Genomic DNA, 16389 nt, shown 5'->3' on the forward strand with positions numbered 1-16389 from the left:
ACCAAAAAATTTAAATTAGCTTGTTTTACTCACCCTCAAGGCCTCCTATGTGTGTATGACTTTCTTTTTAAGGTGAATCATATCTGAGTTAAAAATTGTCATGGCTATTCCAAGCTCTTTCATTGCAGTCAGTGGGTGATTCTGTTCATCTGTTCACATGTTGTCAAATAAAACGCAAAAAAAGTGCCTCACACGACTCCAGGACATGAATAAAGGCTTGAGAAAAAATGATTACTACTTTTGAAATATCAATATTTTTCTTCGAAAATGCATGAATTCTCTACATGAGGCCTAAATTCTGATAATGATCAGTTGATTCAGAGTGGTAACTGACTTTCATTAAAGGCACAATGATGAAAACCCAGAAGTCGCCATCCCCCTGTAAGAAATGGTCTGCAACTATGAATATAATTGAGGTTGCTACACTTACAATGTGATGATATATTATACATACAGTGCTGTGCAAAAATCTTAAGGATATTGGATGCTTCACAGCAACATTTGTTTGAAAACAGTTATTTATATATTTACTTTTATTTTGCCTGTAGGATATATCAATGTTAGATTTCTAAACATTCCATTGGCAAAGCTGCAAAAGCTTCGCCATCATCAGGGAATTTTGTATGAAGGTTGTTCCAAGCTTCTTTGAGAATTTGCCACAGTTCTTCTATGGATTTAGGCCGTCTCAACTGCTTCAATCTCTCCATGTAATCCCAGACTGACTCAGTCATGGTGACATCAGATCTCTGTGAGGACTGTACCATCTGTTTAAGGACTCTTTAGTTAGATAAAAACCTCACTGGATTATTACAATATTTGCAAAAAAATAGTTTGGAAACTCATACTTAATATTTAAATGGCAGCAAAATGACATAAATAAATAAAATATATATAAATAACCATCTTAAAAGACATTTGCACAGTACTATATATATGCTTCTGTTCAAAGGTTTATAGTCGTACATTTAAATAAATAAATAAATAAAAATAACCAGAATGGATGCATAAAACTGATCAAATGTGACAGCAGGCCTAAATATTTTTTACTTTGTTATGCTAGATTTGTTTGAAATAGACGCTATTCTTTAGAATGTTCTATTTATACAATTCTAGAAAAACTGTACAATATGGATAGACAGACAAACAGACAGATAACCTAAGATAAGTAGATTCAGAGTAGAATTTAGTGATATTATGTAGTGTCATTTCCCCAAAGCTATTCTGCATTATTTCATCTCAGGGTAGGCCTTCTTCCCAGTGTTTGTGTTTGTTCTGCACTTCTGTCTTCTGCTTTGTCCACAGATGAGCAATGAACGACCTCTGAGCAGTAATCCAGTGGAGAAAGATTTCCCTGTGGGCCCCGTCCCAGATAATCGAAGTTCTGCAAGACTGTCTAAGGTCTGTCTGATTCCCTTCTTGAGAACAGAAGATAAAATCCTGATAAGGAGCCAATGTGATTGGAGGAAGTTCTGTGAGCCAACCACAACACTAAGCTCCAAAGCTCAGCTCAGCTCACGACTGAAGTGGATAAATGAAAAAATGTAATCAATATGTTATGTTATCATGCAAAGGCTTTATGATCAGAAAAATGATCAAAATCATATATCAAGTAATTTTATATCATGGCAATTGCATTACATTATTTCCTATGCCTATTTTTTGGAGAACAGAATATTTTAAAATGAGAATTCTATTACTCTTTTTCTTCTATTTTTGTATCTCATATATTTAGTGCAGTTTTAGTCAAAGTCAAACAGTCAGCTGAGACTCAGCCCTAATGCACATATTAAAAATATGTGTGGAGTAATAGCCGATTCCCAAGATTCATTCTTGCTCAATCGCATAGTGGTTTTTCAAAGCTCCTCTTAGGGTCTGGGTACCATCGAGAGACTATCAAAAGCGATGACAGGTTTGCGGCTCACACACAGCGATTCAGAGCCTCTCGCTGCATTCATCGCCAATAAATATTTACAATCCATTTATTTCATCACATACACACACATGACAGAGTGTAAAATAGGCAGCTCAGTGAGCTGGAAGAGGAAACATGCAGGAGACCAGAACAATACCTCTTCCCAGCTGGTGCCACCACCAGATCCATCAGTGTGTCAACGGCAAACGGATGTACATGAGTGTGTGTGTGTGTGTGTGTGTGTGTGTTCATGAGAGTTTTAGCACCTTGACTTACAAACACATCAGTCAGACATAAAGCACATCCACACACCATGAATCTGCCATCAAGCAGACATTAGAACACACACCGGTCAGTCAGCAAACACAGTTCAAAGGCTGTATTCAGCTGGTGAGAGCAACCTCTCACAAAAAAAATAAGAGAAAAGGACCGGTCAGCTATACAAAACCCAGGTTTGTATTTTATGAAATTTAACTGAATCGAGGTTATGGTAATTTGTGGTTAATTTGTTGGCTAATTATTCTTAGTGTGGAGTCGCATATTAAACGGATAGCTCACCCAAAAATTCTGCCATTAATTACTGACCCTTATATTGTTCCAAACCTGTAAGACCTTTGTACATCCTTGGAACACAAATTAAGATATTTTTTTAATATCTGAGAACTTTGTTGTTTATGCAGAGTCAAGAAGCTCTCAGATTGCATCAGAAATGTCACAATTTGTATTTTAATTTGTAGATACATGAAGGTCTTACGAATTAGGAATGACACGAGGGTGAGTAGTTAATGAAATAATTTTTTGGGGGGTTGGGGGTGAATTATCTCTTTAAATCCATCATAAAAACAGACAGAGGTAGGTATGCTGTAAAAGTGAGAGGAATGTTCGTTTCATTTTCACTCAATGTTTCTTTTCTCTCTATGGGCAATCCTATAAGACATCCTACCGTGCGCAAACAACACTGCTCTACTGGGCACCACATGAGAACGTATTGGCTGCTCTATCTAATCAATTCCAGAGTAATATCTACTGTAGTGCACAAATAATATCAGAATAGTCTGGGTCCCCATCCAGGAGCACTAAAACCCAAATGCTAAAAAGATTTAAGAGAATAAACTAGGTGCTACAGACACACAGCCATCAAGTAAACAATGACAAAAAAACAGTCTGGCACATGACAAGTGTATCGTTATGAAAACAGGACTCTAGTAACTCTTCCTTTGCACTAAATGTTTTTCTAGCTTGGGAATGTCTAGTTAAAAATAACTCAAACATTATTGCATTCAAGATCCCTGCATTCATGTTGCTAGTTGTTTTTAAATGCAAGAATTCAAACTTTGTTTAGCTCTGTTCTCTCTGTCTATCTCTGGACATCTACCAAGGCATTAGTCGAGGCAAGCCTCTATTTTTTTCTATGCTCTGCGGAGCTTTCAAAAATGCCCACAGCCCAATTACTATAAACATCTTTCTCTAAGTAAATATTTTCCAGATTATCCTATTTTAACGTGTTGCCTGCTAGTACAAATGCTGCAGTTTTCATATTATCCTTTCCGACTATGACAGCTGCACAATTCATTTAATCTCTGGAAAGATACTATCATAGTAAGGAACAAGATTCTCTGCACTACTCAACTGCTAAAAAAAACGGGATTCTGCCTTGGGAAGCTGATATGTGACACAGGAAGCTGTTGTATGACACAAAAGCTATCCTGAGCGCTGGGGTGAAGCTTGTGGCATTAGGGGCTCTTCTGGACGATGAAATGATCGAGTGCTGGGGTGCCTGTGTATATTAGCAGCACAGCGGCTGTTGACATGACAGCAGTCTAGCCCAGACTCACTTTGGCTTCTGGGAGTTTCCAAGCCCAGAGCTCCTGGACACAGTCTGGAAAAGAAAAGAAAGGAATTGGGGGAGAGAGAAAAAGTGAAAAGGCCTGCATTCCAGCGTGGCGGTCCAAAAGTCTGCAAAATAGCTTTCCAAAATTCATGCACAGAACCTGTCCACAACATCACAATAACATTGCAGAAAAATTTAATGGATACTGTTCTGCAGAAGAAATGGCAAAAGAAATTATGCACAATAAAAACAACTGATAGCTCAAAGGATGTTTATCCACTGAAAAGTCAGTGTAATGTGATACTGGAAAAACACTGGCAATCTTGGAACATTTACAGGTGGTACAACCATCATATAAACAAAGCTTTAAGTCTCTTTCTCTCTCCTACAAACAGATCCCACAGACTTTCTTCTCCTTATTCTATATATTTCTTCTTCACAATCCCTCTTTTTCGCTTCATATTTCTCCTACTCATTCCATCTGCTAATGTCTTTTTGTATTTCTCATCTCATCCTCTATCTTTTACTCTCCATTTCTATCTAATCCATTCTTTTCCTCTTCATCTTTCTCAACCCCATCCCCCTCTTTTTCTCATAAGCTGGGGAACGGTCTGTGAATGAGCAGTAAATTGCTTGCCCTCCCAGTTCAAACCCAATTCACATGGCAGTTGAGCAGATTACCTGCCCAGCCAACAGGGCAAAGGGGCACAGGACAAGAACAGAAGCTTTTCCTCAGATTCTGAACACAGTATATTAATATCTGTTCATCCCACATACATTAACATTAAGCTCCTTAATGCATATCAATCGGACCAACCCAAGTTCAAAAGGTTTGTTGTGCATAAATCTTGCTTTAAATGAGTCCAAACATACAATAAGCTTTCCTAAATTGTATTTTTCGATCCAGTGCAGGTCTCCAGGAACACTAGGAGTGTCTCAGCCATGTAGCTAAATTCACAGACCAAGAAAAATCCAGGTAGGGGGCCCAGATGGCAAACCTTTCATGTCATGAAGAACAAGGCCTTCTTTTACCAGTCTGCAATTGGCCACATTGGTTACCTTCATTTGCTGCCAAGTCTAGCAATGATCCATGAGCCACAGGGATGAACACAGGGCCTCCACCTGCTATGTAAATTAAAGACCTTGATAAACGCTGCCTCTATCTGAAACCCATGATTTACCTGCTTCACTGGGTAGCAAGATCTACCGGCCACCTGTACTGAGACACATCTATGCATTCACTAGACCATAAACATCCTACTTATCACCAAAGAGACCAATTCAATGGGCTTAGTCGATACAATCGCAGACCTAAAAGGCCATAATTTGAAAAATGACCGCTGCACCAAACATCTCCCTTACCATGGAACTAAATTCTTCCTTTTGGACCCAAACCAGTCTCACATCAGCACACATGAGCAGTTTTAATAAAGATGCATTAGATGAAGTATAAAAGTTTGGAAGAACCTGTGAGAGAAGAACTAGGCTGTGAGAATATGAATGTCCAGCAGGTATATCTATAAAAGCCAGCTGTGGTTCATTAATGGTAACTGATGAGCTTGCAGTGGATGGCTGGAAGCGTTCCGGAGATCATGCTGGGATTCTTATACAGCACTCAGAGTGTGCTACAGGAAGTACAGCATTCCTATAGCACATAAACTTTGTAATAGCTGCTCCCCCCTGAGACTAACATGCTAACACGCACACACTCACACAAGGACCTTATAAAGGAAGAAAAACATCAGCACATATAAACAGCTCGTACATCAAGACATGGATATCTACAGAAGCCAGTTTCCATCTTAGAGTAAAAAGCAAAAATTAAAATCTAAAAATCATTAAAAAACATCACGAGAAGAACATCTCACAATTACAATACAATTATTAGAACTGAAGTCACAATTATCAGAAATAAAGAACATCTGTCAAAATTACAACATTATGTCAAGTCACATCTGACCAATCAATAAGGCCCTCCCTTCGAACGCAGATGGCAGTCGAATATCAGATGCACAGAGAGTGAAACTCGGGACATCTGTAGGTTTCAGCGCCAAAGAGAAACATTGGAAGAACCGAAGCTGTATAAGCTTTCTATGCTTCAAAAAAAATAAAACAATGTGTCTGGGGTACTTGTAACACTGATTTCTGGTATCCTGAGAGGATGGGTAATGGAATTTATTTTATTCAATTTCATTGAAAGACATAATGTTCATTTTCTGGCTGTCAAACATTTTTCATCCGCTCAAGCAGAACGTTAATGTCATCTTGTGCTTCAGCAAGGTATCTGTTAATAATGTTTGTGAGCCCATGCTAATGTACAAACCTAGATAGCAGACTGTTTTTGAGTCTTGTACAGTGTACGTCAAAAACACATAAACTAAGTCTATGTGTTGTTTCTATGTGTATTCTATGTGTATTTTTCTGTTCATGTTAAACATGTTTAATGTAAATGAATTTAATCGTACCCTGCCATACATGGACAGTGTTGATTCGTTATGTTGTTAGTCGCGATTGTGATTACCGACCGTAATAAGAGATTTCTCCTGTAAACCTTCACTCCAAGTTACCCACTGTATTGATTTTTAAATATCTTAGAAATAACTACATGGGATATTTCATTTCCATTTGGTGGCATTCTGTGTCCAAAAGTGTGCAAAAACACAGTTTGACAAGGTTTTCACTCTGCAGTTGTCATTGTAAAACAGTGAGCTACTTTGTTTGTCTGAGGGAGCAACAGAAACTAATGGGAGTGGGGTTTACCGATAGACTCAAATAGCTGACATGTCACATTGCAAAATACATTTTTAAACTATGATTAAAACAAATAAAAAATGTGACTATTGAGATATGAAATCACAATGCAAAATAAATTCACATTATGATAAAGTCACAATAAAAAGAAACAAAACACTGCAAGATATAATCTGACAATTGAGACATATAGGCATAGGCCATAGGCAAGGTTTCACAGACAAGGCTTAGACTAAACCAGGATTTAGCCATAGTTAAATTTTTAAACATGCTTAGAAAAAAGCATTACTGGTGGGCTTTTTGAGACAAAACAAAGGCACTGATATATTTTAAGATCAGTCAATGCAAGTTTCTTTAAGTTTCTTTAAATTGCTCAGACATACATTTTAGTCTAGGGCTAGGCTTAAGCCTTGTCTAGGAAACCGGGTGATAAAAATGAAAAAAAAAAAGTTAAAACTGCAATATAGTTACAAATACCTTTTTATACTTTGAGACAGAAACAGATTTTCATGGATGCCAGATTGCTGAACATAAGCATGAAATCATATATTGTCTTTACTTGAGAGTGAATATTCTAAGTATGCTGTTTGTTTGACAATGTATGTGAGTTATAATGGGACTGTTATTAAGAAACTAATCTCCAAACAGTGGCACAAAAGCTAGATCCCAGCTGTCGCTGGCCACTCTACAAAACCAGCAAAGTCCTACGAGAGATCGAAAGTCAATCTTCAAAATCAATTTTCTTTCACATCAAGCTTCTTTGTTGCCTACAAATGACTTTTTCTTTTACCGCAAAGCTGCAGTAAAAACAAGCAACGTCCCTTTAATATCCTTCTGCAAGCGCGGCTCACTGGCGTCGCCTTAAAAAAGGCAACAAGCTGCTTAAAGGTCGCCCCTCTAGTGGAAAAATTGGAGATGCAACACTGGGTTGGCGGGTTCTGCAGCTGATGCAACTTTAATCCGCTGCACTGCATTGACAAGGAAGAGGGACAACGTTCTCCAGAAAGGTCACATTATAGCAGCTGTGTGAAATGGAGTCGCCCTCTTCAAAACTGTCTCTCGTTGTGTCTCACTCTCCCCATCACCTCCTCTCTCTCTCTCTCACCTTTCAGTCTCGTGCTCTCTCTCCCTAAATCCCCAATCACACCTCGCAAGTTCCCATCAGCAAAAAGGTCAACAGGAGCAAGAACACATCCGCTGCGACTTCCAATGAGACGCTTCCTCAAGGAGGACCACGGTAAGGTGATGGTGGAGGTCAAGCCAAATCAAAGAGGGCACCCCTAATCTATTCCAGCACCAGAGTGAAATAAATTACATTAATTATGCATTATGCTTGCTGTTTATCCAAGAGACCCTGATTATAATAGCTTCAAGAGTGTTAGCATACAGCGTTCATTTATTTGCATGCCACTAAATGACCCCAGATTGTCCCAGAGGTCGGATACTGAAACCTGGAATGTAGTTAATACGTTGCGAAGTTGATTAATCTGCTTGAACCATCAATTATGAAATTGAGTTCCGGCATTCCAACACATACATCCCAAATGCCGTCGCTTTAATTTAAGGAATGCAACATACAGTGCAGCATTAACCTTCACGTGGATTAGTGGGACTTCAACTAAAGATTACAGTCTCTTCATGCTGCTGCAGTGCGGCTTAGGCACATCAAATAAGAGGCGCTTGCTCGCACGTCAGTACCACACACTCACTCAAGCACGCTCATTAGCATTAAGAGTTCCCGTGTGCATATACAATATGATATTTCACGTACACACACTCACATGGACACACACGGCTAAGAAGATGTGATTGAGGTGCTCTACACTCACACGTCCTTAATGAGCATCTAGGCAAAGAGGTTCATTAAAACGCAAGCGGATGCTGATGATGTCATGCTCATGCCCTGTGGAGAGGTTCATAAGGACAGGAGCAGCGTTGTTATTAACTGTTTCAGTGAACATGTTTTAAAAGCTTTAGATTCAAAATTGAAATTAAATATAGATGAGAATTTAAAAATGCTGGTGTGGTTGCCAACTGAAATACTTAAATTGAGTAAAAAATTTTAAATAAAAAACATAAATAAAAACCTAATAAAAATTACAAAAGCAATTTAAACAATTACAAAAGTGTATATAAATAAAATCTAAATCTAAAAATGTATAAATATTACAGTACTAAAATAACACTGGACAGGAAAAATAACTCACTTTTTCTTCTCAACAGTTAGGAAAGTTAGAAAAGAGGTCTATTGTCATTCAGCATTGTGATGGGGAGGGTGGTCCCAGAACATTCAAATTGATTGTCTGATTGTCCACATATAGCATCTTTCTCTTGTCATTATCTTGCTGCTACCTCAAAATTTCCATTTTTCTCCCTCTATGCTTACCATTACATTTTCTCAAGCCTCTTGTGGTGTCTATCCTCTTCCTCTCTCTGTGTCCTTCACTGCAACCCGGCGCTTGTTATGCCATTACGTCTTTCTCTTTTCAACTTTCATATGATTTTCTGGTTCTCCAGAGGCAGTTACACTTGACTCTTCCAGTTCTAGTCTCATTTGTGTCTCTTTTTTCCATCCCCCTCTCTCCTGGCTCCTGCTCTTCATCTGACCCTTTCACTTCATCACTCGTCACTGCCAAGCTACTCTGCAATTCAGAGAGCGATCAATCTGCAGATTGCCTGGGCCGGGATGAGCTTAACTTGGCCAGGCTCATCTGAGTTGAACTGGATTGGCCTTAGCTAAAACTGGACTTTACTGAGCTAGCCTTAGCTAAAATAAACTGCACCTGTTTAGCTAAAATGCTGAAATAAATTGGACTGGGTTGGATTGATTATCTCAGATTATCTAGACTGAAATCTAGGCACACTGTAATGGTCCTAACTGAGTTTAGCAAAACTAGAGTGGACTATCTTAGTTTTAGTTGAGATAAAGTGGACTGTCTTTAGCTAATCTCGACTGAACTGGACAGAATATACTGGACCTTGCTGAGTATAGCAAAACTGGAGTGGACTGGGACAGTCTTAGTTGTGAAACTGGACTGGCATTACCTAATCTGGCCATTCTAAACTGTACCTGACTGGGATTAGCTAAATTTAACAAGATTTTGACTGAACAGGTCTTATCTAAGTAAAGCAGGACTGGCCTTAGCTAATCTAGACTGATTTCAACATGCTAAACTGGACCTGACTGGGTTGGTCTAAAATGAGATCAACTGGACTGGCCTCAGTTACTCTATACTGAACCTGGCATAACAAATTCGACATAGCTAGATTTAGCTAAACTGGACTGAACTAGGATTGATTTAGCTGAGTACAAATGTACTGGTTTTAGCTAACCTGCACTGAACTGGGCAAGCTAAACTGGACTGATCTAGGCTTAGTTTTGTTGAGCACAATTGGATTGGGTATAGCTAATATGGACTGAACTGGGTACAGCAAACTGGACATAACTAGATTGGGTTTAGCTGCATACAGCTGGACAAAGCTATAGCCAATCTAACTTGGCAAACTAAACTGGACTGTACTAGACTGTTTCAGCACAGCTGGACTAGCTTCAACTAATCTGATCTGAGTTTATATGACTGGGATTAGCTAAACTGGACGTGATTGACCTGGTTTAAGATATGACAAACCAGACTGGGTATGCTAAATTGTACTACACATTTGAAATATCAAGACTAGACTGAACTAGGCTGAGGTTATGTGGATTGGTTTTAGCTGAATCGGTCTAGTCTTAACAGATGTTTCTGTCAGGTTCACTTGTAGGTACAGTTCCCTCCCCCATCCCATCATGCACATACAGTCTAATCTCAGACAGCCCGGTGTGATTGATGGCGCTCCATTAATATGACCATGGTACACATCAGCCAGCAGATTTACGACGGTGGCGACGGGACGATTTGGCACAGGCAGTGGCAAAAACAGACGCATGCACACAACTACACTTGCTCGTTTTTTTCTATCTCCCTTTCACTCTCACAGCTGCGCTATAATGAGGATCCACATCAGGATCCAGCGTCCACCGAGCTGCAAAGAAATATGCGCAACACCATCTCTCTCTTTGTCTACGAACACAATCGCTCAACACAAAACACGAACACGAGGCATGCAAATTTTGCACATACACACCCAACATAATCTCTATCCACAGACTTGCACACACACATCCATATTCCCTCTATCCTCCCATTTTCTAATGCTGACGAAAGAGATTTACAGGGCAGTGGAACAAAAGAGCGGGTTACACTGAGTTTAAATCATCATATGGTGAGAAAGCCCTGCGTTTCATTAGCGACTCAGTACAGCCAAGCCACGTTGACACACACATATGACTTAAACAGCAGCATAAACAGAACTCTAGAGAGGGCTGCACATACATAAGAGTCAGTCATGCTAGTCTGAAGCACAGAAAACAAAACGCAACACTCCAGGGGTCAAGAGGAGGGGTTGTTGCGACTTGTTTAGAGGAGACGTGTTTACAGTGACTCTTTTAGGTCCCGTGAGGGCCAGCATGTGTCCTCCCAGCCAGCTGAGAGCGGTCGTCTGCAGGACAGTCAACGCCAGGGTGAGTAAAACGACACCGGCTTTTGAAATCATAAGGGGCCTACTTGGATTTCACACTGAGTATGTGCCCCACTGCTGCAAATATAACAGCTAAAGAGCTATGCAACACAAAAGCAAGCATCCACACACACACACACACACACAAACACATAGAGTTAAAAGCAAGGAAACTGACATTAAAAGCAAAAATAAAGCTTTAGAACCTTTAGAGTGACAAAAGATGAGGGACAGAGAAAAAACAGATGAATAAGAAAAAAAGAGTGAAAAGCATTTGGCGAGTATGGAAGTATGTGAGGCTATATTCAGACAAATAAAACCAGTCAGAAAGTATCTTTTGGGAGTGATCTGTTCGTTTGCCTGTTTGCAGACTTGCGCATTATCACTGCACACAAAACCACAAATTCCATACACTGCATTCTTTTGCTACACTATATCAGACACTTGCTTGACACCATCATGTGAATATACAGTTTGTGCACAAAAACAAGCCATTTAAAACCGAATAGAAATTACTTCAAATGTCAATGATATTCCTGGATTCTAATTGAAATTGAGATGAGGTAGGTAATAAAAATAATTTCGTATTACCATCATTTTAACTAAAAAAGTAAATGTAAACCAGTAATGGATTAAAGCATTGAAGTTTGAAGGTTTTCAGCCTTTAGACAGAGAGCATGAAAGAATGGTTGAATAAAAATTATGCAAAAATTAAACAAATAGATAAATAAATAGAATAAACAAACAAAAACTGAAATGAAATGAATGGAATAAGAAAGAATGACAGAGGGGAGAAATAAAAAAAAGGAATAGTATGCTAGATAGAACAAATGAAAGACAGAATGAATGATAGAATGACAAAACATCAAGATGATAGATGGAAAGACAGAATGACAGAACAAATGATAAAACAACGGGACAATAGATAGAACGATAGATGTAAGGAAATGTATAAGAATAAACAAGTAGACAGATAGACAGACAGACAGACGGATGGATAGATAGATAGATAGATAGATAGATAGATAGATAGATAGATAGATAGATAGATAGATAGATAGATAGACAGATAGTCAGAGAGTCAGACATACAGACAGGTGATGGAAAGATATATAGACAGATAGATAAATTTGATTGAAGTCAATTTAGTTGAATTCAGATTTTTGTTTAATGCTTACATAAACACCAACGCCTGGTGATCGATAAAGTTCAGCTGAAGAATTCAAGCGCTGTCCAAAGTAATCAAATCTTCATGCTTTACATACAACTCTCCATACTACAGTAAAACACACACACACAAACACAACACACAACATTTTTCCGTTCATTTGTATTCTTAAGCAAAATGTGCGCAACGTACCAAGACCTAAACGAGAATGAAAAATATTCACACATATACCCATATACTGCATACTAATGCGAATAGTATTTAAATCAGATGAATATGAAGAGCTGTTCGACAAAAGACTCCTGAGGTGACATAAACGTTAATATTTACATTCATATTCATCATATGTTCACCTGCAGCTGCTTTTAGCATTCCTATTTTTCTCTTGAGCTGACAAGCAATAAACTAATGAGCGTGTCAGCTGGTCTCTGGATTAAGATGCGTCCGGTGTAAGTGTGTGTGTGTGTGTTTGAGCAAAAAATGGCCGTCCTTAATCACTAAAAATGGATAAAGATGCCTGCCGGGAGAGGCAAAGCAGGGGCCGCTGATGTGTGACTGCGTGAAGGAAAGAATGTCTATGAGATGAGACACTTACTATGCAAGGACAAGCACGAATAGTGTGATTTCATAGAGGAATTCGTAGACGTATTCACAAGCGCGTGTTGTAATTCACAATAGTGGAGTCGTGCTTGCTCATGCATGGCATGTGTAGCATTATAGGCTGTTTACTATGAGTTACGCTGCCAACGAAACTCATATGAGGAAAGCTGGTGGCCTCTAGTTGCCAGGGCAACGCATACAAATAGCAAAAGGTCTTTATTGGTTGATTGAAATGCGACAGCTCACCTAAGCCAACATTATTAATATGTATGTGGAGTATCATCTATGACAAGCACCAAATGTCAGGCGTCTGAGAGTGATCTAGCAAGCTCGTTCCCTGCTGGCGTCGCATTTAACCTCTCGCGGATGCAAGGGACGGTGGGAGGGAATAAGCGCACGCTCTCTGGGAGCCGTCCAGGGGACGGGATAAAGATCTGAAGCCGAGGCAAATGACGTTAACAGCCAAACATTAATACCCATCAATATGTATGAAGCAGAGCATGTGTAGAACTCGAGCTTATGAATTTATGTATTAAAGGAAATATGCGTGTATGCATACATGCTTGCGGAATTCAAGTGAAAATGTATGGAGATATGCATGTCTGGACACATGTTGATAAAGCGTCAGTGATATATATATATATATATATATATATATATATATATATATATATATATATATTTTAAATTAGAAATGTTTCCTTATTAAAATAATAAGTTTACATTTTAAAATATATAGAAATATAAAGAATAAATAAACAAAGCACATAACATAATGACCTAAATATGAAAGCATACATAATATGTCTAGATAAAAAAAATCAAGTAATTTTTAAAAATGCTGGTCACTTTTTTTAAAAATGGCAAGCAAGCAAACACAATTTTATATATAATTTTATCTTAAATGAACTGCATAGTTAAAGGAAATAGTAAGACTTTTCGTGATATAAAATTCTTTATGGACTATTAACTGAAATATGCCCAAACTGTTCAGAATTGAATGGAGAATCCAATTCAAATAAATTTGGATTAAAACCCAGGCCTAATAAATAAACCAGTGCGGTGTGCAATCCTGACACTCCTGCAGGTTTCCTACTGATGCAAACAGGCTGCAAACGCTAGATTAATGTGCTTTAACCATTATACTTGTTTGTTTTTCACTCCTTAGTGACATATGTTGGTCGCAGGTAAACGGAATCACACCGGTTGCGTGGAAAACGACAGGCAAACCATATTCTCATCTTTGCGGTAGAACAGCTGCTGCGATCAAGCTCGAACACCCCGGGCGCAAACCGCAATCTGGCTTCTGTTTGTTGAAAATGGCGTGGGACATCGGTTCCCAAGCGATGCTGAACCTGAACATACACTACTCTTTTTCGCTGGCACTGAATGTCAACTTAAAGAGTTAAACTGAACACTGAGGTGGACTTCCAAGACCATTTTCTTACTTGGATGCAAAGAGCAGAAGTGATTTTATTATTTATTCATAACTTCATCAAGATGCCAGTTCTCCTAAAAACAGCGGTGGGAAAATATATAGGTAAGCTGCCAAGACATGCAAATTAACCTCATTCCTCCCACAGGGATCCGCAATGATGTTTTGCAGAGATGCGCATCCTCCACAGCCCCGTATTAGTAATCTACCGACTTCTTCCACTTAACTTCAGCCAGCGAGGGCAAACATTAAATCATGTTGCAGTATGTTGAAATGAGATGCCAAAAGCGGCAGGGAGGCAGAACACGGGTCTCACAGGTTGAGACTCGATGGAGAGCTCTGAACTGAGACTCTTTTAGAAGAAACAGATCCATGGAGCAAGAACAGATTTTGCCTGAGGGTCAAACGTGTTTACTTGTGAATACACGGTATTAGTTATATTTATCAATTCTTGATTACCGTGTTTACACACGTAACAAATAAATCTGAATTTGTGATAGAAACTGTCAATATGGACCGACTTTGAGCATCCATCAAAACAAATCCATTTCTATAGATATTTAGAAAATGGGGCTTTTGCTCTAGGAGGCCATTGCGCGTAGACATAGAAAACAATCTCAAATTTGGTTAATTGATTTACCGATAAATAAAAAAAAATCCACTTAAAGCTGTAACATGGTAAAAGGCCAAAGGTGAAAGGTCATAAGGTTCTTGACATATGTGACCATGGACCACAAAACCAGTCATAAGGGTCAATTTTTTGAAATTGTGATTTATACATCATCTGGAAGCTGAATAAAGCTAAGGATAGGACAATACTTGGCTGAGATACAACTATTTGAAAAGCTGGAATCTTAGGGGGCAAAAAAAATCGAAATATTAAGAAAACTGCCTATAAAGCTGTCCAAATAAAGTTCTTAACAATGTAAGTTACCAATAAAAAAATTATATTTACAGTAGGAAATAAGGAATTATGGAACGTGACCTAATGATTTGTAGCATAAGAGAAAAAAAAATCACACAATGTATTGTTGGATATTGGTATAAATTTACCCCTGCCTCTTAGGTTTGTGATCCATGGGAATCTATGGGTCAATCACAAAAAAGCCATTTAACATTGAAAAAAAAAACGTAACGTCAAGAAAAAAAATGCAGACGTGTTTTTTTAAGCATTCTTGAGAATGTAATAAATCCTGTGTTCTTTTTTTTCTTTCTTTCTTTTTTTAACTAAAATACGTAAAAGAAACGAAACATATACTTAGTACCGAAATATATTTATTTATATATATTTACTCTGCATCCTTTTATTTCTTTGTACTTCAGCGCGTGGATTCCTAGGTTGTGCATCAAACCCTCGTGAGCCGCCTATATGGAACGTATTTTTGGGCATCACTGGCACGCGCACCATTTCGGACATCCTCGGAACGCGCCTATGACGCCCCAAAATCTAAGACGGCTCACCGGGTTCTGTATTGTCTTGAGTGAGCTAAATTCTGTTCCACTGCCGTCCTGAACAGCTGCTTTATAGCAAATGACCACAGCGCACCACCACAGCAAAACCGAGATCAGACCGCCCGGTCTTTCAGCCCCGCGTCTGGGCGTCCAACGCAACGCATGCAAGTTACTATCAAGCAGTTCGGTAACTTTTTCACATCGCGACGAATCACATCAGAGGTTAAATTGAAGAACTTACCGGTACAGACATCTCGGGCACCTTCTTTCAATCCACTACAAAGCTGAAGCTGATTTTAACGGACCAGTTTCTTCCCCTCTAACGGTTTTTCAGCGAATAAACATTAATTTGGGTTGTCAAGCTTCTCTCTGAGTCCTTCTATTCCATGTTGTCTGTAGTAAGGGTGCAATCCGCGCCTCGACGGGGTGAGAAGTTTGACGTGAATGTTTCGGATGCGTCTCCGCTCCACCTCGCACAGGCAGCGCTGCGCAGTTTCAGTCCTCCTCTCCGGAGAGCTGCTGTTGGGCTGCTAATAAAACGGCCGTGTTTGAGTTAAAACGCTTCTCTTCTTCACTCGTTTGTCCCTACAGTAAGGAATGACCTGGCTTGTGTTTATCTGTATTGCGGTGGCGTACACTGACACTTCGTAGCACAGCGAACCAGCACGCCGCTCGCTCGCTCG

At 39.0% G+C, this 16389-nt stretch overlaps 1 protein-coding gene across 3 annotated transcripts in view; it reads right to left on the bottom strand.

Annotated features, from left to right (window-relative positions):
* The window catches only part of bcar1 (BCAR1 scaffold protein, Cas family member), an 80218-nt gene extending 63829 nt beyond the window's left edge, over nucleotides 1-16389 (bottom strand). For 2 of the 3 annotated variants that reach the window (XM_043264554.1, XM_043264553.1), the window contains exon 1: nucleotides 15948-16389. In XM_043264554.1, the coding sequence (XP_043120489.1) occupies nucleotides 15948-15959 (12 nt within the window). In that variant the 5' untranslated portion in view covers nucleotides 15960-16389. The remainder of the gene's footprint in view (nucleotides 1-15947) is intronic. The other variant, XM_043264557.1, reaches the window with a different exon arrangement.

This window comes from Puntigrus tetrazona, chromosome 18 (assembly GCF_018831695.1).
Source record: "Puntigrus tetrazona isolate hp1 chromosome 18, ASM1883169v1, whole genome shotgun sequence".
Classification (NCBI taxonomy): domain Eukaryota; kingdom Metazoa; phylum Chordata; class Actinopteri; order Cypriniformes; family Cyprinidae; genus Puntigrus; species Puntigrus tetrazona.